The sequence below is a fragment of the Alexandromys fortis genome, unplaced genomic scaffold, assembly GCF_014885135.2.
Source record: "Alexandromys fortis isolate MF-2015 unplaced genomic scaffold, M_Fortis_MF-2015_v1.1 scaffold_27, whole genome shotgun sequence".
Taxonomy (NCBI): Eukaryota; Metazoa; Chordata; class Mammalia; order Rodentia; family Cricetidae; genus Alexandromys; species Alexandromys fortis.
This window is the reverse complement of record NW_026067952.1, coordinates 13,140,053-13,163,005: the sequence shown is the minus strand read 5'-3', so window position 1 is coordinate 13,163,005 and position 22,953 is coordinate 13,140,053. Positions and strand designations below refer to the sequence as shown.

The window sequence follows — 22,953 nt, the reverse complement described above, 5'->3', positions numbered from 1 at the left end:
CAAGTTTATACTGTAGGTCATTCCTAACAAAGATAAATCTACAGTAAGAGAGCCTTAAAATGAGGCCCAGGGCCTTGGTGGCTCATGTCTCTCTCAACAGAGATGAACCCTTGGGGTAACCTAACACAGACAGTGACTAAACTGAGCTCCCTGCTGAGGTGATTCTCCATGGGACAAGTGGACATTTAAAACCAATGATTACAGCCTACCCCTTGTCAGCTTGACACAGAAACACATCGCTTTAAAAACCACAACCTTTCATGCCTTGTCCCAAAGTCTCATATTTATTTTATAGTTATAATATATAGTCTAGCCTTTTAAAAACTGCTTATTTTATGTAGCTGGGTGTTGTGCGTGCATGTGCTCTTCTGTGTACCATGTGTGTGCAGCATCTACAGAGGTCAGATACCCCAGGACTGGAGTTACAGACTGTTGTGAACCACCAACCATGTGGGTGCTGGGAATCAGACCTAGGTCCTCGGGAAGAGCGGTCAGTGCTCCTAACTGCAAAGGCATCTCTCCAGCCCAAATATCGTTTGAAAAGTCCCCCAAATCTTTTTAAAATCCCTGTACTTTAAAAGTTCCAAATCTCTTGACTATAAGCTCCTGTGAATATTATAAACAAATTACATTCTTCCGACATATAATGTTACCAAGCAAATATTCTTTATTACAGAAGAGAAAATGAAGGTCATAGCAAATGAACAAACACACCAAAGGAAAAGTAAAATCTAGTAGGGAAAAGATCAAAGTTTGTAGCTCCAATGACCAACATCTGGTGCTTGAACTATAATGTTCTAACTCCCTCGAGCAATGCTTTATCCTTTAACATCCCATAACTTAAATATTATTATATATTTTTACAACATAAGCACTCATGCCTCGATCAACATCTCATGGTAAAGAGATAGAAGAAAACATAACCATCTACTTAATATATGTGTAAGCACATTCTCAACTAATAAGACAAAAACATTCATGCCAATGACAATCACTTCTGTAACTGGTCATGTGACCTTAGCTGGTATTTATGACTTCATCTTCTACTGCCTATTCTGTATTTCCTCCACTCCCAGTAAGCACCTTAGTCGGTCTTGGTTCTTTACCTGGAGAAAGTACTCCTATCTTCATTCCTCAGGGGTCTAAGCCAGTGGGTCTCAACTTGTGGGTCGCGACCCTTTGCAGGGAAGTTGAATGACTCTTTCACTTAAGGCCACAGGAAAACCACAGATATGTACATTTCATAACAGTAGCAAAATGATAGTTTTGAAGTAGTAACAAAAAAATGGTTGGGGGTCAGCACAACATGAGGAGCTGTACTAAAGGTCTGCAGCATCAGGGAGGTTGAGAACCACTGCTCTAGGACATGTGTCATCCTTCCTGGGCTGTGCTGTTGTAGTTTTCACCGACCTTAATCATATTTCTTCCATCTAAGACATACTCTTCCTTCCACTGTGGAGAAGAAGTTCTTGATCAACCACATCTCCTACCACATTGACTTGAGGGTGTTATGAGCCAGAGTGTCCAGGGGGAAGGCTTAGCTTCCACTTCAAAGGGATGTTTACTGTGCCTCCTGGTGGAAGCCTATGTAATAGTCAACAACATCTGTCTCACACCTGGAAGGCCAGGAGCCTAGTAGATGTTCAGCACATGAAGTTAAGCATCTCAGCAGTCCAGTTCTGTTACCAAAGTTCTTAAGTGTTCCTGAAGAGCTACTGGTCCTTAGTCCATATTGGAAGTTGACCAGAAATATCAGCAAAGATGTCAGCAGTGGCAGGAATGGGGTGAATTAACTCTTTGGGCAAGAGGGAAGGCCAAGTGAGTAAACAGTGAATGCCCTTCCTTTTCCCTTTGTGATGAATGAGAATGGCCTCCATAGGCCCACCCTTTGAATGCTTGGCCCTAGTTAGTAGCACTGTTTAGGAAGGATTAGGAGGCCTTGTTGGATAAAGCATGTCATGGGGTGGGTTTAGAGGTTTCAAAAGCCCAGGCCAGGCTCTCTGCCTGATGCTTGCAGATCTCAGCTACTGCTCCAATGTCACACCTTTCTGCTTCTCACAACAGTGGTCATAGATTAAACCTCTGAAACTGTAAGTAAGCTCCCAATTAAATGCTTTCTTTTATAAGGGTTGCTTATAGAGAGTTCCAGGACAGCTAGGGTCACATTACAGAGAAACCCTGTCTGGACAAATAATCTTCAAAATGTTATGTGTATGGATGTTTTGCCTATATGTCTGTAGTGCCTGCAGAGGCCAGAAGAGGGCAATGGATCCTCTGGAACTGGAGTTACAGACAGTTGTTAGCTGCCATGTGGGTGCTGGGAATCAAACCCCAGTCCTCTGGAGGAGTAGACAGTGCTTTTAACCACTGAACCATCTCTGAAGCCCCCTCCTGAGCCTTAAACAAAACAATACAAGAACATATAGCTCCCAAACAGTCCATGTCTTTGTCTTGTCTGACTGGGTAGGGGTGGTTGTGGGAGGGGTGAGGGGATGGACGGATGGATATCCAGCAGCTGTGGGCTGTTGCGATGACATTCTAACAGATAACAAGCAGCATGGAAGGGCACATGACTTCTGGGAGCAGTTGCACTCAGGACAGAACTTTGATGCCAAGGTTGATGCTAGCTCTGTGATCAGCAGGCCAAGACTTTTGCAGTTCTTCCTCATGGCCAAAAGAGGGCGCTATATCTTTTCTGGAAGAATTACGGTAAGTCAGAACAGAGATGAGACAGAGATCACACAGAGTTGCCTGCCATAGCTTTCTGGTGTCTACTGATGGCTTTGTGCCTCTTTGCATGGCTAAATCATTGTGACCTCTCCTACCTTAAAATGCCCTCTGACAGGCAAGATGGCAACTACATTTTTTTATGGTGCTGGGAAACAAACCCAAGCTGACTGGGAGTTGATGTGTTGGGCACAAGGCACAGTGGGACACTGCAGCTGTACGTGAGAGTAGGGCACTCCTGGAGTTCCCTTAGCCTCATTCGTGGTTCAGAGAGGTAAGCTTGAGGTCACCCTGGAGGAGTGGGTCAGGTCTACTGGTCTCTAGTGCCCTCTGGTGGCTGTTCTGCTCTGTAGGGCAATTTCCTGCTACCCCTCTGAGAATGTTTCCCCCTCATGGATTCCAAGGTAGATGAGGGCTCAGTCACTGATCAGTTTTTTGATTTAGGAAACAAGCTCAGAGGACACCTGTGATTAATCCCACAGCTCACTCTGGATTCAGATGTAAGGGATGCTGAGGTCCACAGCTCACTCTGGATTCAGACGTCAGGGATGCTGAGACCCACAGCTCACTCTGGATTCAGACGTCAGGGATGCTGAGGTCCACAGCTCACTCTGGACTCAGATGTTGGGGATGGTGAGGTCCACAGCTCACTCTAGATTCAGACGTCAGGGATGCTGAGATCCACAGCTCACTCTGGATTCAGATGTCATGATGCTGAGGTCCACAGCTCACTCTGGATTCAGATGTTGGGGATGCTAAGAGGTCAAACATGCCCTTAGCAGTAACCCACTGCAGTATACTCAACTTTGCTGAGCAGTCGTATTGCATGAAAAAGAGGCTCAAGGAGGCCTCCATAGCTTCTATAAGTGAAAAAAATCTGGCCTTGAAATTTATTTTAATAGTCTCTATTTTGTCATTTTTACATTTTCTTAATGAGACAGACTCTATGTAATTGTGGTAGTTTGAATGAAGCTTCCAGGCAAATACCAGCTTGATTTCTGTGTTCTACAACTTACGTATGCTTTGTCTTCAGCAACAGGGTCTTAGGTCAACTCTTGGAGGGTAACCAAGAGCACTGGTAATAGCCTATAGTGTTAGGTCTCTATGGTACCTCATTGGTCAATGACTTCCCAAAGAGGTAACCCATTCCTAGTTCTGCATTTTATATTTGTTAGTCTGTGGTATCTGGTGGGATATTGTTCTGTTGTGGATATCAGAGGGTGGCCCGACTCTCTTTTGTCTATAGGAGAGAACAGAGGCTCACATAGAAAAAGGGACATATCTAAGGCCACACATGCAGAACCCAGAGCAGGATGACCTTCCAGGCCAGGCAGGTCTCTGAACCTGTCTCATCTCTGCGGTTATACTCACCAGGTACCCTCCTGGCTCTCCACACTAGCTGGGTAACACTGGGCTGGTGTTTTTAATCTCTCCCAGTTTCATCTAGAAAATGAGGCAGCCCCTCCTAGGGATTCAGAAAAGGCACCCTCCAAGGTTGATACTCTTAGCCAGACTTGGGCCCAGAATCCCTCCAAAAGGAGAGGTGGCTAGCTCAGAACCAGGAAAGAATATTCACGGACCCCTGTGTTCTCAAGTGGCTTGTCTACCTGGGCACACACATTTCTGGGGTGGGGGCCCCAGCCCTCCACAGTGGCACAATCACAATGTCCTTTCTTAGGTGCCACCCTGTTATGTCTCTCTGTTTAGGCCAGCTCTGCTAGAAGGGCACTTAAACTGGGGGGTCCTTTGGCTTCTCCTAGGGAAGGCCCCAGAGACAGAGAATTGGTCTAACTCCCTATCTTGGTCACAGTTGTCTCCTCCCCAGAACTGGGCAGATCTCACAGACTGCTGGCAACGGGAGCTGCTGTTCTATGTGACCACAGGCCCTGGGGGAGCTTGGAGCTTAGAGTTTCCTGTGAACCTTGGGGCCCCATGTTGAGAAAGGGGTGGGTGGGGACCATCTTAGAATGACGACTGAACAACCAGAGTCTCAGGGTTACTATCCAGAGCTGACGTGGAAGGGGACAGAGACCTGGGAAATGGTGGCTATGGGGCTCCCTGCTGTCGCTGGTGTGTACAGGCTCAGACGCAGACTTCATTTGGAGGAGCAAGGTTCTTCCTCACTGTGCTCCAAGCAGTTCATTCTCTCTCTCTCTCTCTCTCTCTCTCTCTCTCTCTCTCTCTCTCTCTCTCTCTCTCTCCCTCTCCTTCCTCTCTGAACATTGTCTCAGGCAATCCAGGATGACCTCGATCTAAGTAGCTGATGATGACCTTGAACTCGCTAATCCTCCCTCCACCTCCCGAATTATGGGATTATAGGTGTGCTTGCCAGGCTGCTCGTTCACCACCTCAGTCAGGGACCTTTCACCCCATACCCAGGGCCTCAGCTCTCAGAAAGTGGAGAAAGCTAACATCTCCTGGTTCAGCCAGGGAAACTGAAGATCACAGGGTGACCCAGTGAGGGAGGACAGGGCAAGGGTGGAACCAGGGGCCTCCTCTCTCTCCAGAAGTCTGTTTGTCTCAGTTCTTCCCACTCACACTGCCTTGGCTTCAGAGATTAAGGGGATTAGCTAAATCCTGGCACTCGAGCTGGGTTTATCAGAGGCGCCACTCTGGGGGCCTTGGGGTGACTTGGCATCCTATACCTCCGGGTCTGTCTCAGTGGCTTGGGACACTTGACTCCTACCTTGGCTCATAGCCCACAGGTCTTATTCATGCTGAGTGGTGAGGACCTGGGATGAGGTGGGAAGGAGGCTTAGGGGCCACCTCCGTTTTTCCGACAGAGGCTTTCCCCCAGATAAGTCGACCTCTGTGCCTTGCTGGGCACACCAGGTGCACTGGGACCTGTATCTTCTGCCCTAGGGCCATTAGCCTTGGCAGATGATAGGGATTGACTCAGAGGCTGGCCAATCAGCAGGTGTGGCAGGGCTGAGGGCAGCGCAGGGGTGCTTCTCACAGGTGTAGTGGGAATCGCATTTGCAGAGGGTCTGCCAGCTATGACCTGTGTCCTCCCATTTGGGGGGGGGGTCAAAGCACTCTTCTTCAGGGTGGAGCAGGCAAAGCCACTGTCATCCCCATGCACAACTGCCCCGGAATCTTCTGTAACTGTTAGTGGCTATGGAAGTGTCCCCAGGTACCCCAGGCCAGGGCAGGTCCCCGCTGACTGACACCTGTACCTCACTTGCTGGCTGACCCTGGCAAGTGCCTCGTCAGGGTGTGAGCACACAGTGGATTATGCTTCTTTGTGGATCATGTGAGTGTCTCAGAGAATGAACTTGAGCCCAGGAGGGTGGGAACCAAGGTGGGGCAAATGCAGGGGTGACAAGCAGCAGGAATTGCCCCCATGGGATATGTCACCGATGGTAAAGACCCCACTTGCGACAGTCCTGAACATCTAAGACAGCCAGGACTCAACCTGCCAAGAAAAGCACAGAATACATATGAAGAAAGAGATGGCCCTTACTAGAAGATGCTGAAAATCCAGTGAGCAGTGCTGCAAGCCGACACTGTTTTGTCTGGAAAGGGCACAAAGGGACAGCCAAGAAGATGCTAGAAGGATAGGCTACTCACTAGAGCACAGGTGGGACACATTTCTAGGTGACAGCCACTCAGAGTGGGGCGTTTGTTGTACAAGAACAGTTTGCACAGGCTGAGTCTGTAGCTCAGTTATTAGAGTGCTTGCCCAGCACACACACACACACACACACACAGAGAGAGAGAGAGAGAGAGAGAGAGAGAGAGAGAGAGAGAGAGAGAGAGAGAGAGAGAGCACCCTGGGTTCTATTCCCAGAACCACATAAACCAGGATGCTTGTAATCTCAGTACTCAAGAGACAGCACTAAGGGCATTAGAAGTTCAAGTTCATCTTTGACTACCAAGCTCAAGGCCAGTCTGGGAGACGTGGGAGCTTGCCTCAGGAAAACACAGAAGAGTAAGAGAAACTTTCCACAAATTTTGGTGTCTAGACTGACTGCTGGAGAGGTGTGTGTGGGAGTGTGAGTTGTCTCTACAAGTCCCTTCCACTGTGGAGACCCAAAGGGCCCCAAGGCTGATGCTGGAGGAACCAGATTGTCTGGAGGTCTGGGATATGACCCAGGGGGCAGATTCTACAGCAGGGCAGGGCTGCCCAGGGTGCCTTCCTTGGAGACAAACTCATTTCCGATTTCTTCACCCTTCCAATGCCCAGCTGGGCCCTTGGCAGCCTTTACCTCCCTGTCCTTGCCCGCAGGCTCCAAATGCCATGGCTCCCATCCTGCTGAGGCCCTGTTCTATCTAGGACAGAGTCCGTCTGAGAGAATTGCTTCTGTTATTGCCTGTCTGCAGCAGAAGTTGATGATAATGTCAGTGACCACCCAGCATCTGCTGTGTGCGATGGCCCGAGCTACTGTTGACAGCAATATCAGGCACTGTTTCTAGTACTTCTGTGTGCTCTCAAGTAAATGCTAGCAAGGGGCAGATTAAACAGCCATGGCAAGGATACACAGGCAAAATATGGAGCCTGAGGTTTGGGTGTATGTGTACCTGGAAAAAAATGAGGTCCAGAGTTGGTATGTATTTTACCCAACATCACACAGTAAATAGTTTAAAAGATGTTGAAACACCACAGGGTGGGCAGAGTTGGGATCTCTCATCTGTTACTATGTTGTAATAGCCTTCATCCTGTCCCTATTGTACAGATATGGAGACTGAGGCCCTAGGAGGGTGGACTCTTGTTGAAGGTAACCCATAGAGGGAGACAGAGGTCTACTTGAGTCTAGAGAGGTGTCTGTGCAGGAGTTAGATTGCTTAGGGTGTGTTCCAGGGACTGCTATTTGCTGGCTGTGAATTCTCATAAGTCACCTATTACTCAGAGATGTCACTGTCCTCCTATGTGGAAAGGGGACAGTTGGGACTGTTAGGAAGATACCCAGGTGTCTGGCAGGCAGTGACCCACAGTGTTCCCAAGTCAGTCTACTGCACTACATCACGGCTCAAAGACACTCAGACTTGGCTGGGGCTCAAAGACACTCAGACTTGGCTGGGACCAAAGGAGATACTTTACTCTCTAGGACAGGGGTGCTAGGTGCGAGTCTCTGGGAGGGGTCACAGAGCCGTGCACACGCACACGGTACAGGCAGGTGAAGCGGGGGTTCCCCCAGTTGCTGGAGATCTTCACTTTGACTGCAGCAAAGCCCCTGGGCGGCTGGTTCTGGAACAGAGACAGAGAGTGGTAGCTCCCCAACAGGCCTCTGCTCCACCCAGCATAGGAGCCTTGGAAGAAGGGAACTTTCCCATCCCACAGGTATGAGAATGGAGTCTGAGAGGGGAATGGATTCAGCACTTGGGGGCTAGGATGGAAGGTGCTGGGGCCAGAAGCACAGACTCAGAGCCATAGGGAAGATGCTCAGCCATGGAACTTGGCAGTGTGATGCTGTGGGGTCCCCAACAAGCTACTGTGCCTCTCTGGGCCTCAGTTTCCCCTCTGTAAAATGGGAGTGCTAATAGTTATTCTCCAGGATTACTGTGGACATAAAAGGAGCTCTTGGCTCATCAGCCCCTGGCATGTCATGGCTTCTCTGCAAACTTAGCCCCTCCGTTCCCAGTGCCTACAGTGGTTGGAGATGGTGTCTATCAAGTCCCGTGCCCACTGTGGAAAAGGCAAAGCAGGACTGGTGGCTCATGCCGTTAATCCCAACTGCTGGTGAGGCCAGCCTGAGCCACATAGTTAGATTCTGTCTCAAAGTTAAAAGAGAGGGTTGGCATGTAGTTGAGCGGCAGAACACTTGTGAGATCCTAAGGTCATCCCTCAGTTCTGCTATAAAACACTCAGTACATGTTTTAGCCTCGCAGGGATTTGCAGAAGGGATCCTGAAGCCTGGAGCCCAGGTCTGACGAGGCTTAGACTTGGACGTCGTCAATATGCAGACCCCACACACAGTCACATTGCCAGCTCATCCAGTCCTGCTTCTGTCTGTCCCCAACTTCCTCTTCTGCAGGCCTCAGTTTCCACTCCTATAGCCAGATCAGGTGCCGACTAGGGGCTCCTAGCACAGAGGCTTTAAGTTTGGAGCCAGGAGTCATACTTGATGGGCACTTTGTGTTCAACATTTGTTATCCAGGAAAGAGATGCAGCAAGAGGACTCCTGGAGGGACCAGAAAACGGGGAAGACTAACCCGAGCCAGAGGGCTCCCCTTGGGTGCTACTCAGGGCCCCAGGCAGCAGCTCCACGTCTCTTCAGTCTCCTCATGTGTCAAGTGGGCTAGCATGACTGTGCACCCCTCAGGGCTGTAGGGGACTGGGGAGAGCTGCACTTGGGAAACACTCTGCAGATGCCCTTTTGTGGTTTCCCCACGTACCTGGAGTGGGAACATCTGGATGGTGTTTTCTGGCTGAAACTGGAATGCCCCCAGGAACACTTCCTCCCTGGGGGGGCTTTCCATGCCCTGTGGAACCAGACAATGAGCTATGAAACACAGCAGGCTAAGACTTGTGCAACTCCTGGGATGGGGGAGGGGGCTCCTCATCAATGCGGGCAGTGTCAGAGCCTGGTGTCTGGGACAGCAAGGAACACTGCATGAGGAGTCAGAAGCTGAGGTCTACTTCCAACCCCACCAGTAAGGGTCAGGTTGGGAGTCCTTCTCTGGATTCTACCGATACCTCTATGGGCTGCCTCAGCAGAATAAAGCCCAATGGTCTCTCTCACCTCAGGAAAGCCTTGGTTGAACTAGACAGGTGTCTCTGTTGGTCCTGGAAGACTGAGATGAGCCCCACTCTGGCCATTCCCAACCTAGCTAAGCCACATCCCCTCAGCTACGTGATGGGTTCTCTCAAGGTTTGGACTACCACCTTCCAAGCCCAGCCTGGCTCTCTGTCGTGTGCTCACATAGATGACAAAGTCCTTCGGTGCGGTGTCCAGGCTACCCGACAGTGAGATGGTCTTGGGGATGTGCTGCAGTGTAAGATTGGACAGGTAGACTTTCTGGGCCAAGCGGATGGTCACCTGGCCACGGTCGCCGGCGAAGGCCCAGCAGTTGCCAGGTGTCACATTGGGCTGGAAGAGGCAGGTGTGAGGGTCCTGGGTTGGATGGATGGAGTCCCCCTTTCCCTACTCCTCACATTCCTTTGACTTCCCGAAGGTGACTATCCTCTCTGCCTACAGAGCTTGGCTCTAGCAGTTCAGGGAGAGCTGGGCCTGCTGGGACCTCCCAGTCCCGTTCTCCATGCCTGCTCATCAGTCCATTCATTTCCTCACTCAGTCATCGCACACTCCCAACATTCTTTGCATGCTTTCATTGTCACCCTGGGGCTCAGACATGAACGTTCTCCCTCTGCAGAGGAAGAAACTGAGGCTCAGAGCAGGGAAGTGAATGGCCCAGGATTGTCAGAGCTGTAAATGTAACTTGACAATTTGGCCCTGGAGCTGGCTTGCTGGTAACCGCCATGGTCTGACCCATAAAATGAGAGACAGAAGCCCAGGTTGGAAAGAGGGTTGACCTCACAGCACACAGGGAAGCTACTCATCCAGTAGGTGCTGGGCTTTTGAAGACACAGTATGCTCCATCCTGATCTGGAGCTGTGAGGCTAGGATAAAGGTTGGGGGGATCTTGGAAGGACTCCTGCAGGAGCTGGGACAAGGGAGAGTAGCAGTAAGTTGGGAGAGGCATGCCAACCCAAGGGAAGTCAAGTATGTTTGGTGGCTTGGGACACTGGTGCTGGCTGGCCAGGCTTGGAGGTGCAGAAGCCTGGGTGGCAGAGACTTTGCCCCAGACCTGACTGAAGCCAGTGTTTCGCGGCCAGACTTGGCTCCTCTATTGCCTGGGCTGCACCACCTGTCTCCCCGGTCAGTGCTCGCTATGTTCTGTGATTCCTTCCCATGTCCCAGGTCCTCACTAGCAACTCATTGCACAGTGGACCTTGCTGTCTCCATCCACCCCAACAGGAGGCTTCTCTACCCCTGGGAGGCCACTGTCCTAGGTGGACTCTGAGAGTTCCTTCAGGGTGGGACCCATAGACAGGTGGCCTTTGGTTGTGGTGCTGCCCCAAGCTGATGAGATCTCAGTGGTTTGTAGTTGCTCTGGGACTTGGACAGGCGCATTCCCCTCTCTGGGCTTCAGGTCCCCCATCTGTAAGGCAGAATTTTCAGAGGGCTGAGTGTCTGAATGTTGACTCTGCCTCATACCGCATGGCAAGTGATCTGGCTTCTTGGCCTGGTATCTTCCTTTGCAAAGGAAGTACATCTCACCTCCCCCCCCCCCCCAGATGGCTTGTGAGTTCTCAAAGTGTCAGGACTGGGTGGGGGGGGGGGTCACTGTGTCCTCCTGCCAGAAGCCTCCCTGTGGCTCCATTCTTGTCCTCCCTCCCCCACAGCGTTCATCATGTCCACTGCCCCCTACCTTGTCTTTGCCTCATCTCTCCTTCCTGCTGCTGCCCTCAATTTTGCCCCCTCCCCTTGCCCTCCTGCTGTCCCCTGCCCTGCCCCCTGCCTCGAGGATCACGTCCGGGGGCTGCGCGTAGTTCCACAGCCGGATCCAGTTCCAGTAGGAGCGTGCCTTGTCGTGGTTGTATGTGGCTGATGTGTGCTCAAAGTCGATGCTGGCTCCTGTATGGAGGGGGGTGTGTCAGAGGGCATGCTTCTGCTTGGGCTGAATCCCTGCCATCTCTGGAGCTCAGTGTGTCCCTCTAGGCGATGGGATGAACACTGTAGTTAGTAGTATAAGAGTGGCTTGCCCAGGCTGTGTGCCAAAGGAACTAATGCATTGGTGTTTCCCAGCTATTGGTCGGGTGTGCTGGAAACAACTGCATGTATATGCAGGGTGCAGAGGGGGCTGGGCTTGAAACGTGGAGGGAGGCTTGGGCTGGTTCTGGAGAGGGGCTCTTTCATCTGATCCCACATTTCCTTGAAGTCTGAGGTGCCCAGGTCAACTGGTGTGGGCTGGTTGGGCCCTACTCCCACCTTCAAGCAGCCTTAGCTCTCTCTTGTGGCCTCATCCCATGGACAACTTATACATTTATCCTCCTGGCTGGAATGTCCTTCCTTCTTCATTAGGTCTCAAGCCAAATGTCTCCCCAGGCTAGGGGTCTTCTCTTCCCTACACAGCTGCTCTAGTCTCCCTGATTTCACTCCCTGACTGTCATTGGGTCCACTTGCTGGTTTCCAAAGTCAGTCTCTCTACCGTAGGGTCTCTTCCATGTACCAAGCCCCAGGTTTGGGGAATGGAAGGGGTGAGGGGTGGTGGAGGGTCGTGGGTAGAGTTGAAGGCCATGGGTTCCTGTTGCCCACCCTTATCAGAGAAAGAAAACTGCAGCAAGAAGCCAGGTGGGAGTGGAGGTTAGCTCTGAGGCCGGACCTCATGGTAGCAGCAGTGTGGGCTGGCACCTCATGGAGGGTTTCTGAGGTGGGTCTGTGGTGGGTGGATGGGAGCGGCAGGTCAGGTCACGATGGGGGAGTCAGGTCACATACCTATGGACTTTAGGTCTGTGGTGGTCTGATGGGGGAGGCAGGTCACATACCTATGGACTTCAGGGCAAAGTCTGGCTTTTCAATGTAGTCACCTTGTATCATCTTCATTATCTTCTGGGCCATTTTTTGCTGAAAAGGCAGAAAATGAAGGCCATGTCCTGTTATATTCTTAAGAATTATGAGCCTCATCTGTGTGTCCTTGACAGATGGATAGGTGGTCATAGGACCCCTCTCCCACCTTCAGAGGCTGTGGATGGCCCAAATCTCCCCGGAAGGCCATAGGGGATGAGAGAGAACAGGATGGATGGAGAACAGGTTGCACATAGTGGGGCTTCACACAGCTCTCTAATACCTAACAGCATCCCACAGCCATGGTGGCAGACAGGAATTTTGCCCCATCTTACAGACTTAGAAAATCTAGATTCAGAGGCACCATATTGCCCAAGACCCACAGCGGTAAGGTCTGTCTTTTTCCCGAGGTCCTACCTTTGACCTCCATAAGTCTCTAGGACCTCCATGTGACATCTTGCAACATGAACTTGAAAGGTCATAATAGACCCAGAGGATGGGGTGTCTCGGGGTTCCCTGTTCTGCGCTCTAATTTTTCAATCTGACACTGCTATCTTCTCAAAGAGGTATGTGTCGTGGGGAGTTGTTCAGGGTCCCCTGCCCATCAGTGTGGACTAGGGCAGAAAGGATGCTTTGTGACTGGGTCCAAAGGGCTTACAATAATGTTGCTTGTACCTCTGGGGTCTCAAAGTCATGCTGTGAGGAAGCCAGGTCATGTGACAGGTCATTTGTGGGTGTTTTGATTAATGAATGGGGTTTATGATTTGACTATGTGTTCTCCACACGAGGTTCTTAAGCGGTGACACTGTTTTTGGAGGTTCTAGAAACTTCAGGATTTGAGTCTAACTGGAATAAATAAGTCACTGAGATGTGTCCCTGGGGACTCTATTTTGCTCTGTCCCCTTCCTGTTGCAGCTCTGCTCTGTTTCCTGTTGCCCATGAGGTAAATTAAACAGCCTCTGTCACATACTCCAACTACCATAATGTTCTGTCTGGTACACTGTGCCTAGCAAGAATTGACTGAGTTCTCTGAAACCCTGTGCCAAAAATAATGATTCCTCCTTTCAAGTTGTTACACTATATATTTAGTCACAATGACAATAAAATAAACACATAAAATTGGTACCAGAAGAATGAGGTTGTTGCTGTGGCTAAACCTGACCATGTGGTTCTTAAGCCTTAGAAATTGATTTGTGGGAGGAATTTGGAAGAGTTTGTCAAAATGGGCTAGAGAAGTCCTAGAATGTTCTAAGGCTTACAGAGCTTAATCATATTGAAGACAAGCGTCTGGGCAGTTCAGGCCATGTTCATGGTTTCAGATGAGACTGAGTACTCTACCAGGATTCGGACCAGGGTGTATTCTTGTTATGTTCTGGTAATGAATGTTTCTATTTCCTTTTCCATGTTCCACTGTATGGTACCTCCTTCCTCTTTATGGAAGGCTGAGTTTAAATGTGATGGGCTAGCCAATCTGTTTGGGGGAAGTTCTAAGACAGTATAGTATTTAGGCAATGATATAGCTATTTCTGGCGGCTTTTCAGCTAGGGTTACAGCAAGAATTGTGAGCAAAGAACAGAGCAGAAGTACTTGATTTGGCCAGGAAAAGGGCTCACTGGAAATAGTGAGGAAGGGTGGCTCTGGTTCTTAAAAAGAAACCAAGTGCTTTTTATCAGGACAAGAGCAGTGGGGTCTTAAGGGGATCTCAAGCCCTTTCCAGATCCCACCACAGCAGGTACAAGGGTATGAAAGAACAAATTCATTTTTAAGATTGATCCTTGAGAAGAAAGTGTCTCTGGGGTACCCTGCTCGCAAAGGATTGTCTAAGACAGTGTTTATCCAGGATTGGTCTCACCGTGTTCAGTCACTTAGGCATTCAGAGACCACATTAGCCCTGGTCTAGGGAGACCTGGCTTCTCCTTGAGCTTGTAGCAGACCTTGGCACCACCCATATAATGGTGATTTTGTAAAGAATACAAGAATTACTGAATCACAGAGGTTTCCACCCTGATTTTAAAGGAGGACCTGGAGGCTAGGTAAATATGAGATCAGAATCCCCAGGCTGATGGGTGAAGCTGTAAGATTGAAGCTTGGGCAGCAGTGGAGAGCCTCGGAAGACAGAGATGCCAGGAGGATGGAATCTGCCTCTGGTAAGGAAGGTGCCACTGGGGTCAGGGATTTTATATTCATGTGAGGCTAGAAGACAAACCAGAAAGGTTAAGAGCCCTCAAACATATGGTTAGGCGTTCCCATTAAGACATTTGACAAAGTTTTGAAGATGACAGGGCAGGAATCCAAATCAGCCAAAAACCTCTAATAAATCTTATAAAAATTTCAATCTGTGTCTGTCTATCTAAACCAGCTTAATACTCACCAAGAAAGAAGTGACATGGTTACTTCCTCTTTCCTATGAAGCAAAGAATATTTCCACAGTGATATTTGCAATTATGTAAGTTCTTTTATATCATGTCCAGAAAACACCCCAAATAAGTAGACATTAATAGGTAAGATCAAAAGATGATGCAAAGTGAGAAAAATAAAACAGAAACAGAATATTGGAGTTAGCTAACAAAGATTTAAAAATAACCATGACTAATATTTTAAAGGAAAAAGGAAAACACAGACAAATGGTGAATTGATGGTAGAATTAAGTCTATGAAATGAAAATATATTGAATATGAATTCTAAAATAAAATAATGCAATATATGAAATGAATGGTTGAGTTTATATACAGAATACAAAATTGCAAGTGAGTCTGAAGAAAGCTGAGACAAAACTGTCAAAACTTAGGTCATAGAGAAAATGAATGAAGAACAAGAAATAAATCAGGTGGGAAAAACTTGGAACCCACTCCATAGGTCTAGTATAGATATAATCAGAATACAAGAGAACAAAGAGTTTATGGATAAGAAGGAATATTTTCAGAGATTAAAAACAAAGATTTTTAAGAAGTTTTGAAGAACACCAATGTATATATTCAATAATATCAAACCCCCAGACAGGTTATACTAGACACAAAAGGAACATTATAGTTTCTGGGAATAAAAATAAAGCCAAAACAAATTCCAGATTAGACCCAAAGGGTGAAAGTTCAGAATGGTACAATTTTCAGTAGCAATGGTAAAACTAGAATATGATGGGCTTCCTTCAGAATTTTCAGGAGAAACTTTCTAAACTTCTATACCTAGCAAAACTATCAATTGGTGTTAAGTATAGGATGAGGATATTTTAAAAGCATGCACATTCTAAAAAAAAAAAAAAACTAGGAAAAAACCATATAACACTTTCCTTTCACTCTTTTTCATGAAGTTATTGGTGAGGGTTGGGGGAAGATATGCTCTATCAAAATGAGGGATGAGACGAAGGAAGAAGATAGCTTGGCATATAAAAAACAGGGCATCAAGAAGACATTGGGTGGTGAAGAGTCCAATGGCAGCATCTCACCTCATCAGACATGGCTTCCATTTCCTGGAGTTTGGCAATGAGCTGGTTCATGCTACCTCGTAGGTCCTGGATCTCCCCAGTGTGATGTCGTACCTTCTCCTGGTACATCCTTATCAACAAGGAGGTAAAGCAAGAATTGACTGCTTTATGATGTGCATGTTGCTCTTGCTATCTTTCTGTGAGTGAGTCTTAATGAATAACCTTTCAAACCTTCCGCTTTCCTGGGTTCGCCCCCCCCCCTCTTGGGTTCTTAGTCTTAAAGCTCTACTCCTTCTCTTCCTTTTGCTTGGAACATCCGTAAGTCCAGCTCAACCTTCCCAAAATGTTCACGAGTGTTGTTTGTCTGTGTAATGCTGTCACCAGGCAGTGACTTGTTATTTCGTCTCAGCTGTCATTTGCTGAGCACCAATTACGAGTCAATAACTATCCAGGATGTTTGATGTCTTATTTTTTTTTTTTTTTTTTGATGCCTGTTTACCTGGAACAACATGAAAGCTGTGTCTCATCTCACAAATGAGGAGTCAAAAGTCCAGAAAAAAGAGACGACTTGCATAAGCTCAGTCTCATAGAATTTACAGGAGCTAGGATTCACGTCTAGGGTGGTCTGAGTGCTGGCCCATATTTTTGGCTAAGGATATGCCCCAGATTCCAGCTCTAGGACTAGTAAGTAGTTGGCTTACCTCAGGCTCTGCAGTGGGCTGTTTATGCTGTCGTCCTGGTGGAGTGTTGAGGAAAGCAGGGATCTCTGTCAGCTTCATCTCTCTGCTTTCTCATGGCCGTTAATCCATTCATTCATCTACTTTCGTGTTTAATGTTTTTTTTTTTTATACTTTTTTGAGACAGAGTTTTTCTATGTATCCCTGGCTGTCCTGGAGCTAGCTTTAGACCAGACTAGCCTTGAACTCACAGAGCTCTGCACGCCTCTCTCTGTGAGTTGGGATTAAAGGCATGTGCCACCACTGCCCAGTCTTCCACCTTCATATTTAATCTCCCATCTATCCACCTGAATGCCATCTATCCAAATTCAGAGCTTTTTCCCTTTCCGTGATTATCCATCCGTCTGTCCGTTCTATCGTCTATCTGTGCTTTCTCTAGTCACACTCTTGCCTGGTAACCAGACACCCAGCACTGATAAAGTCAGTCTCCTGTGCTTAGCATTGGTTGTTGCTTGTATGAATCAGACCTGCCTGCTTCCTATAAGGGGTTGCCGGTACAGTTGGAGAGGTGGTCATGGTTACAGAAATTGGAGGAAAAGGTAAAATGTGACTTCCTTTGCTTTGGTGTGCCTAGACCTCAAAGAATACAACAGTTTACACAGGGTTAGAGGTAGAAGAGAGACCCGTCCTCCAGCGCTCTCCACCCGCTCTCTATGGGTCTCTGTGACTTTATCAGTAGCTCTTGTCACTGAGTTCCTCTTCCTTCTTCCTCAGAAAACCAAACCTGATGCGGAGTCTCAACTAATAGAAGCAGAGAGGGCAGAAAGAGCAGTGTGGTTCCTCATGCCTTAGTTTAGGGGTGGTCTAGAGGAAGGAGATGGGCCACAGTGGGGTGAGTGACAGGAAAACCCCGTGATGGTGGAGGGATGCCTGTGTGGTCTGTGAGAGTCACATACAGGAGAGGGGTTCCGGTGGGTGGGGTGACAAAGGTAGCCATTTGGATCTGGGACAAGTCAAGAACAAAGCATCATCCAGATTCAGCAAGAGAAGGAGGAACTACAGAGGGGTATTGATGGCTTAGGTAGGTCCGTCAGCCATGGGGCCTGTGGGGGGCTCACACTCACCTGCCAGACTTCCATTTTTGATGGTAAGTGCATGGAAAACATCCAGAAGCCTGTGGGCCACGAGAACAAGAATGACCCACTTAACTCAAAAGGTTGAAAGCTTGGGTTCTGGAATTAAGGCATCTACGTTAGGGTTGTGTAACTTCAGGAGAAGTCACTTAATCTTTCCGAGCTTAGGGTCCTCCTCTGTCAGATGGGAATAGAGTAACATCTACATCGTGCTCAAGCCAGGTCCTCTGTGAGATGTCTGCCACGTAAGCTAAATGACATACCTCCTTCTACTGCATAGTGGACTGAGAGACGGTAACATGCTCTTTCCTGCATCTTATGAGCTCCAGGCTGGTTTGAATCTATTATCTAAAAGTACTTAAAAGATATTCACTGTTCTTAACTCTAAAACATTTTCAAAGCACTGGCTGCTTCTACGACTGTTTATTGTTCGTAAGCTGCAGGGCAGCACTCACGGACAGCATGAAAGACAGGGTCACCTCTCCCTCTCCCAAAATGGGCCTAAGTCTGGGGTTGCCTCCCCTAGGCAGGGCCCTGGAGACGCACCAAAAGCACAGAGGACCAGAAGGCCAGTCTTCTCCATGAGTTTCTGGCAGAGCAGCTTGCACCTGAGAAGCAGAGAGGCCACTGTCAAGGTCAGCTGCGGTCTGGCAGGCTCCCCTCGCCCTCGCTCTTTTGTTCCATCTGTCCCTTGTCCCTTCCTATTCCCCTCTTATTGAATTTGTCCTTCAGGGACCATCTATAATGCCCACCCCCCTTCTAGAACCTCCAAAGTCACCTCACCCTGCAATCTTTTCTTGTTTTTAATGAAATTTTTTTTGTTTGTTTTACATACCAATCAGTTTCCCCTCCTTCCTCTTCTCCTGTTCCCTTCTACCTCCCATCTACCCCCTCACCCATCCTCCTCCATTCTGAAAGGGGAAGGCCTCTAACGGGAGGCAACAAAGCATGACAAATCGACTTGAGGCAGGACCAAGCTCCTCGCCCTGCATCAAGACTGGGTGAGACATCCCAGCGTAGGGAACAGGTTCCCAAAAGCCAGCTTGTATCAGGAACAGCTCCTGATCTCACTGCTAGGAGCCCCACAGACAGACCACGTTACACAACTGTAACCCACATGTAGAAGCCCTGGGTTGGCCCCATGTAGGTTCCCTAGCTGTCAGTCCCGAGTCCGTGAGCTCCCATGAACTCAGGTCAGCTGTCTCTGTGCCACCCTGCAATCTTAGCCTGGTATTGTTTTCCCACCTGGCTGGAAGCCCATGGTGGTGGTGGAGGCGGTGCAAGGCTGGGCCCAGGGGAGCCTTTAGGTAATATTTAAAATGTTAAGTTTAAATTAATGAATGAGGTGGGCGTCTCAGAAGGGGGATTTATATAGACTAAGTAAGCACAGGGAGAGAAATGGGTGTGGGTGAGGTTATTCTGGCCAGGAAGAACACTGGCAAAAGAGTGGCCTGGGAAACTGGGTGGGATGTTCAGGGAGTGAGGGCCCCAGCCTTGCAGGCCCTGTGGTTCCATGGAACGAATCAGAATGAGGGCATTCTAGGATAAGAAGTGTCAGGCAAGGTACATGCTGGGGAGCTGAGCAATGGGAAGCCACTAAAGTTCTGAGATGGGGGATGCGAAAAGCCAGATTGAGGATGGCTTATCTGGTCTGACTAGCAAGGGAAGAGCCAAATGAATGAGGGAGCTGCCACTGCCGGCCCCCGCCATCCTCCCCCTCTCCTGTTTACCTGCAGGTGTTAAGTAGAACTTGCTGGGCCTGAGTCCTCAGGAAGCAGGCCAGGCAGGTGAGCCAGGCTGAAGAGGAGACAGGATGGCAACAAGGAGTTGTACCCTCATCTTGGTCCCATTGTAAGTACTCACTGACTATCCTTGGAGCTGCAAGACCCTCTTGATTTGATAGTTGAGCCCAGGATAGCCCCTGTCTCAGCTTATGTAAGAGCTGTAAGTTCAAGGCCTATGGGCAAGCCTTACTTGAAGATGGCAGTTAACCGAGCCTGGCACTGTTAACATTCGGCAGCACAAAAGATGGTATGTGCTAATGCCATCCCTGGACACCAGGAGCCTGGCCAGGGCTGTGTCCTTCTAGGGTTCATCTCTGGAGTGCAACATAACTTAGGCTGGTAAGTAGGGGTTCAGGATAGATGAGAAGGTGGGTGTATGCATGGGGGAAGGGAGAAGGAAAAAGAGGGTGAGTTCTTGGGTTGGAAGATTGGTAGATAGTAGAATGGGACCACGGAGAGCCAGAGGGCTGAAGAATGGACAGAGGGATGGCAGTATTAACAAATGAAAATAAGGGGCAAGTGATGAATGGCCCAATGGTGAGTGAGTAGACAGATAATGGACACATGGATGGGTGTGTTCATGGATATTGAATGATTGGTGGGTGGATTAATGGAGCCAAAGTAGAGAAGGACTTGGGGACCGTTCCTCCTATGCCAGCAAGGTGTCCTTTTACTTTCTCTTCCAGGGAGACCCTGCCTGGCATGGGTGGGCCATCCTGTAGCTCCTTGCGTACACTGCCACCCCAGGGCAACCTGAGTTCTAGAAGAGGCTGGTCTGAAGCTGCTTCCCCTCCCTGCCTCCTGCTACTCAAGCTAGTTCTTCCATATATATACATACACATATATCCCAGTATGAACTGGGTTAGGCTGGGACCTGGGCTGTTGATGCCGGAAAACAACAGGGAAGCGTCATCTGCAGAGAAGACAGACCACAAGAACATAGACCTCAAGACATGGGCTTGCAGAGCCCTGGGGGTCCCGGGCTTGGTGTGTGCCTCTCGGTTGATCTACCCCCAACTTTGCTCCAGGTGCCAGTGAAGCCCCAGGACTCTGTTCTTGCTCACTCATGTTTGCTGAGGCTGCCTCTGTCGTTCTGCTGATGTGGCCTCTTTGGATGCCCCTGGGGATGACAAGGTTCACAACCACATTTTACATCCTACAAGGTCCATGGTGTCAACACGTTTCAGATTGAGAAGCCGTGAATCAGGGACAGATGAGTTCTGATAGACCTCAGATCTGGGTCTCTTTTGAGACAAGGTGTGTGGGTACTGTGGCTATCATAGGACAGTCCTAACTGGTCAAAGCCTGTCATGGTCTTCCATGGGGAAGGGAGGTAGGTGGCCGCGAGGCTGTGGGAATGATGAAAGCTTCTCTTTGCTGCAATGAATCCCATGGGAGGTCAGGCCCACTCTCCTCCCTCCCTGGACAGCCATGCTTCTCCATGACACTGGACCCAGGTAGCCTGGTGACCTGCCACAGGAGGTGCTAAGAGAGAGAGTCACAGCGTAGTGGGAGCCTGAAGTTGGGGAGCATCAGAGAACTCTCAAGATCACTCACTCTGACACTATCCCCACCTTGGCTCCTCTTGGTTAGGGAAATAGAAACATCTTTATTTTGTAAGATAGCAATTCCTAAACATTTTTTTATTGGACACTCTCTATTTGTGTGTATTTACTAAGAAATCACACATCAAGCTGTTGTATTTTGGATACTAAATGTCTCCAGCTAGGTTAAAGAATTGGTTTCCAGAGTGTAGGTATTTAGAGGTGCTGTGGGCCTTTAAGGGGTGGGGCCTAGTAGGAGGTTTTTATTCCGGGAAGGGATTGTGGGTTCCAGGTCTTTTCCTCTCTCTCTCTCTCTCTCTCTCTCTCTCTCTCTCTCTCTCTCTCTCTCTCTCTTTGCTTCTTGACTCATGAAGTGACTGTCCTTCCCGCTCTCTTGTTGTGTTCTCTTGCCACAAAGACCACTGGGCCCTTGACTATGGACTAGAACTTCCAAACCACGAGTCAAGCCTCTTCTCTTTAAAGCTATCACCGGCGCTTTGTTAGAGAGAATGTAGTCTCACACAGTGGCTACTTGTGCGGACGTATTATTGGCCCTCCCAAAAATATAAGATATACACATTCCTGAGGTCTATGTGGCCATGGCAGGGTGCCCAGTGTATCACAAAATAACCAGAAGACAGGAGTTTAAAGGTTCCCAATACAAAGGCCGACTCACTACCCTGACTTCACCATCACACATGCACCACACGTACCAGATCACCACATTGCACCCGATTAACACGCAATCACTATGTGCCAATTTAAACTCAAGGGATGAGATAACTATACAGAATGATGAGCTGAAATGCTGTGGTTTTTAAGAACGTCTTTCTTCCCTCACGGGTTGTTTTGTATGTCCTCTTGGAAGTAGGCATCATTACAAGTTGGAATTCCTGTCACCTGCGACCAGGTGACTTTTGACAAGGGAGGTAGAGCTATTTGTCTCCTTGTCCCCAACACTAGCCTAAGGTGCATTAGGACAGTGAGCTTGCAAACACCCCTAGCTCACAGCAGGTCCTCAGTAAATACTTGTTGGAATGGTAAGTGCTTCGCGCTCTGCCATTGCCAGGAGACCTTGGGAAGCTACTTTGAGCCTCTCTGTCCTCAGCAGCTACTTCTGTAAGGAGAGGTGACAAGATCTGCTTTTCCCCAAGCACGCTAACGGGCTGGGAAAAGGCAGGAGCTATTGGTCTCACCTCCTGGGCCTGGTGCAGTGGCTCGTGTCTTCAGGTTGGACACATAGGTTCCCAGTGTTCCTTGACCGGGGCATTGATTTCCTTTTTTAAGGATGAAGTATGAGGATGTAGATCTAAGGGAGTCAGTGAGGAAGAAGTGGCCACCACTGCCACCACCACCTCTGAGTATCCCTTGGAAGGCGACATGGAATTTACTGGGTCAGGTGGAACTGTCAGCTCTGTGACTTCACAGTCCACTTGGATGGAGTGTCCCAAGTCTATAGCCCATCTCCAGAACTTCCCCTCAGAGGATTCCACAGTGACTGACTTTCTATTTTGGAGATGCAAAGGGTGAAGTTGTAAGCCAGGGAGGGCCATGCCAGGGCAGAGGTTGGGCAGAGGTAAGAATGGAGGTGCCCATTATCAAGTCACCCTCCTTGCTCGTAAGACCTTTTGCTGCTCTAAGCTTCCTGGGCTTCTTGCCTTTTCAGGCTGCATGTGAATTGATTTTCTTTGCTTTTATAAATGTTCTTTTCATTTATTCTTTGTGTCTTTCACATCATGCATCTTGATCTCATTCATCTCCCCGCCCTTTCATATCCACCCCTTGCCCTTGCAACCCCCTCCCCAAATAAAATAAATTTTAAGAGGAAAAAAAAAGAGAAAACTCTTGTTGTGGAAGTTGTGCTGTGGCCCAGTGACTCACACAGGATAGCATATCCTTTAGTTCATATATTTCTCTTGCAAGTGTACATTGCAAAGAGTCATTGGTCTGGTATAATGGCCTCTGGTTTCGGTTACACCACTAATACTGGGCCCTCACTGGGACTCCTTTTGGATATCCTGTTGTTGCCCTGTGTTGTGGAGATCCTGCAGCTTTGGATCTATAGGACATACCCCCTCCGTGTGCTCCAGAAGATTATAGATGGGGTGGGTATTGGTTCCAGGCCTGGGTAGTTTCAGGTTGGTCAGCCTGCCAGCTC

The 22,953-nt window shown here is 48.7% G+C and overlaps 1 protein-coding gene across 2 annotated transcripts; it reads right to left on the bottom strand.

The window, feature by feature from the left end:
• Positions 1 to 7,771: 7,771 nt before the first annotated feature.
• Sun5 (Sad1 and UNC84 domain containing 5) lies at positions 7,772 to 22,065 on the bottom strand. Of its 2 annotated transcripts, XM_050151349.1 has the most exons (13): positions 21,992 to 22,065; positions 20,316 to 20,371; positions 20,090 to 20,164; positions 19,198 to 19,264; positions 18,014 to 18,075; positions 17,459 to 17,508; positions 16,359 to 16,393; positions 15,679 to 15,787; positions 12,218 to 12,296; positions 11,191 to 11,306; positions 9,591 to 9,758; positions 9,064 to 9,150; positions 7,772 to 7,915 (listed from the first exon to the last, which is right to left on the bottom strand). In XM_050151349.1, exons 1-13 carry the CDS (start codon positions 22,063 to 22,065, stop codon positions 7,772 to 7,774), a joined length of 1,122 nt encoding a protein of 373 aa, XP_050007306.1. The 2 variants fall into 2 exon arrangements, with proteins under 2 accessions (XP_050007306.1, XP_050007307.1); XM_050151350.1 differs by lacking the exon at positions 20,090 to 20,164.
• Between the last annotated feature and the right edge of the window lie 888 nt (positions 22,066 to 22,953).

Coding starts and splice junctions, on each gene's coding strand:
- Sun5 (XM_050151349.1), bottom strand. CDS start 22,065: ATGCCCCGGTCAAGGAACACTGGGAACCTATGTGTCCAACCTGAAGAC. Junction 11,307..12,217: donor CTTTGCCCTGAAGTCCATAG/GTATGTGACCTG, acceptor CCCTCCATACAG/GAGCCAGCATCGACTTTGAG. Junction 9,759..11,190: donor CCCCGGACGTGATCCTCGAG/GCAGGGGGCAGG, acceptor TGCCTCTTCCAG/CCCAATGTGACACCTGGCAA.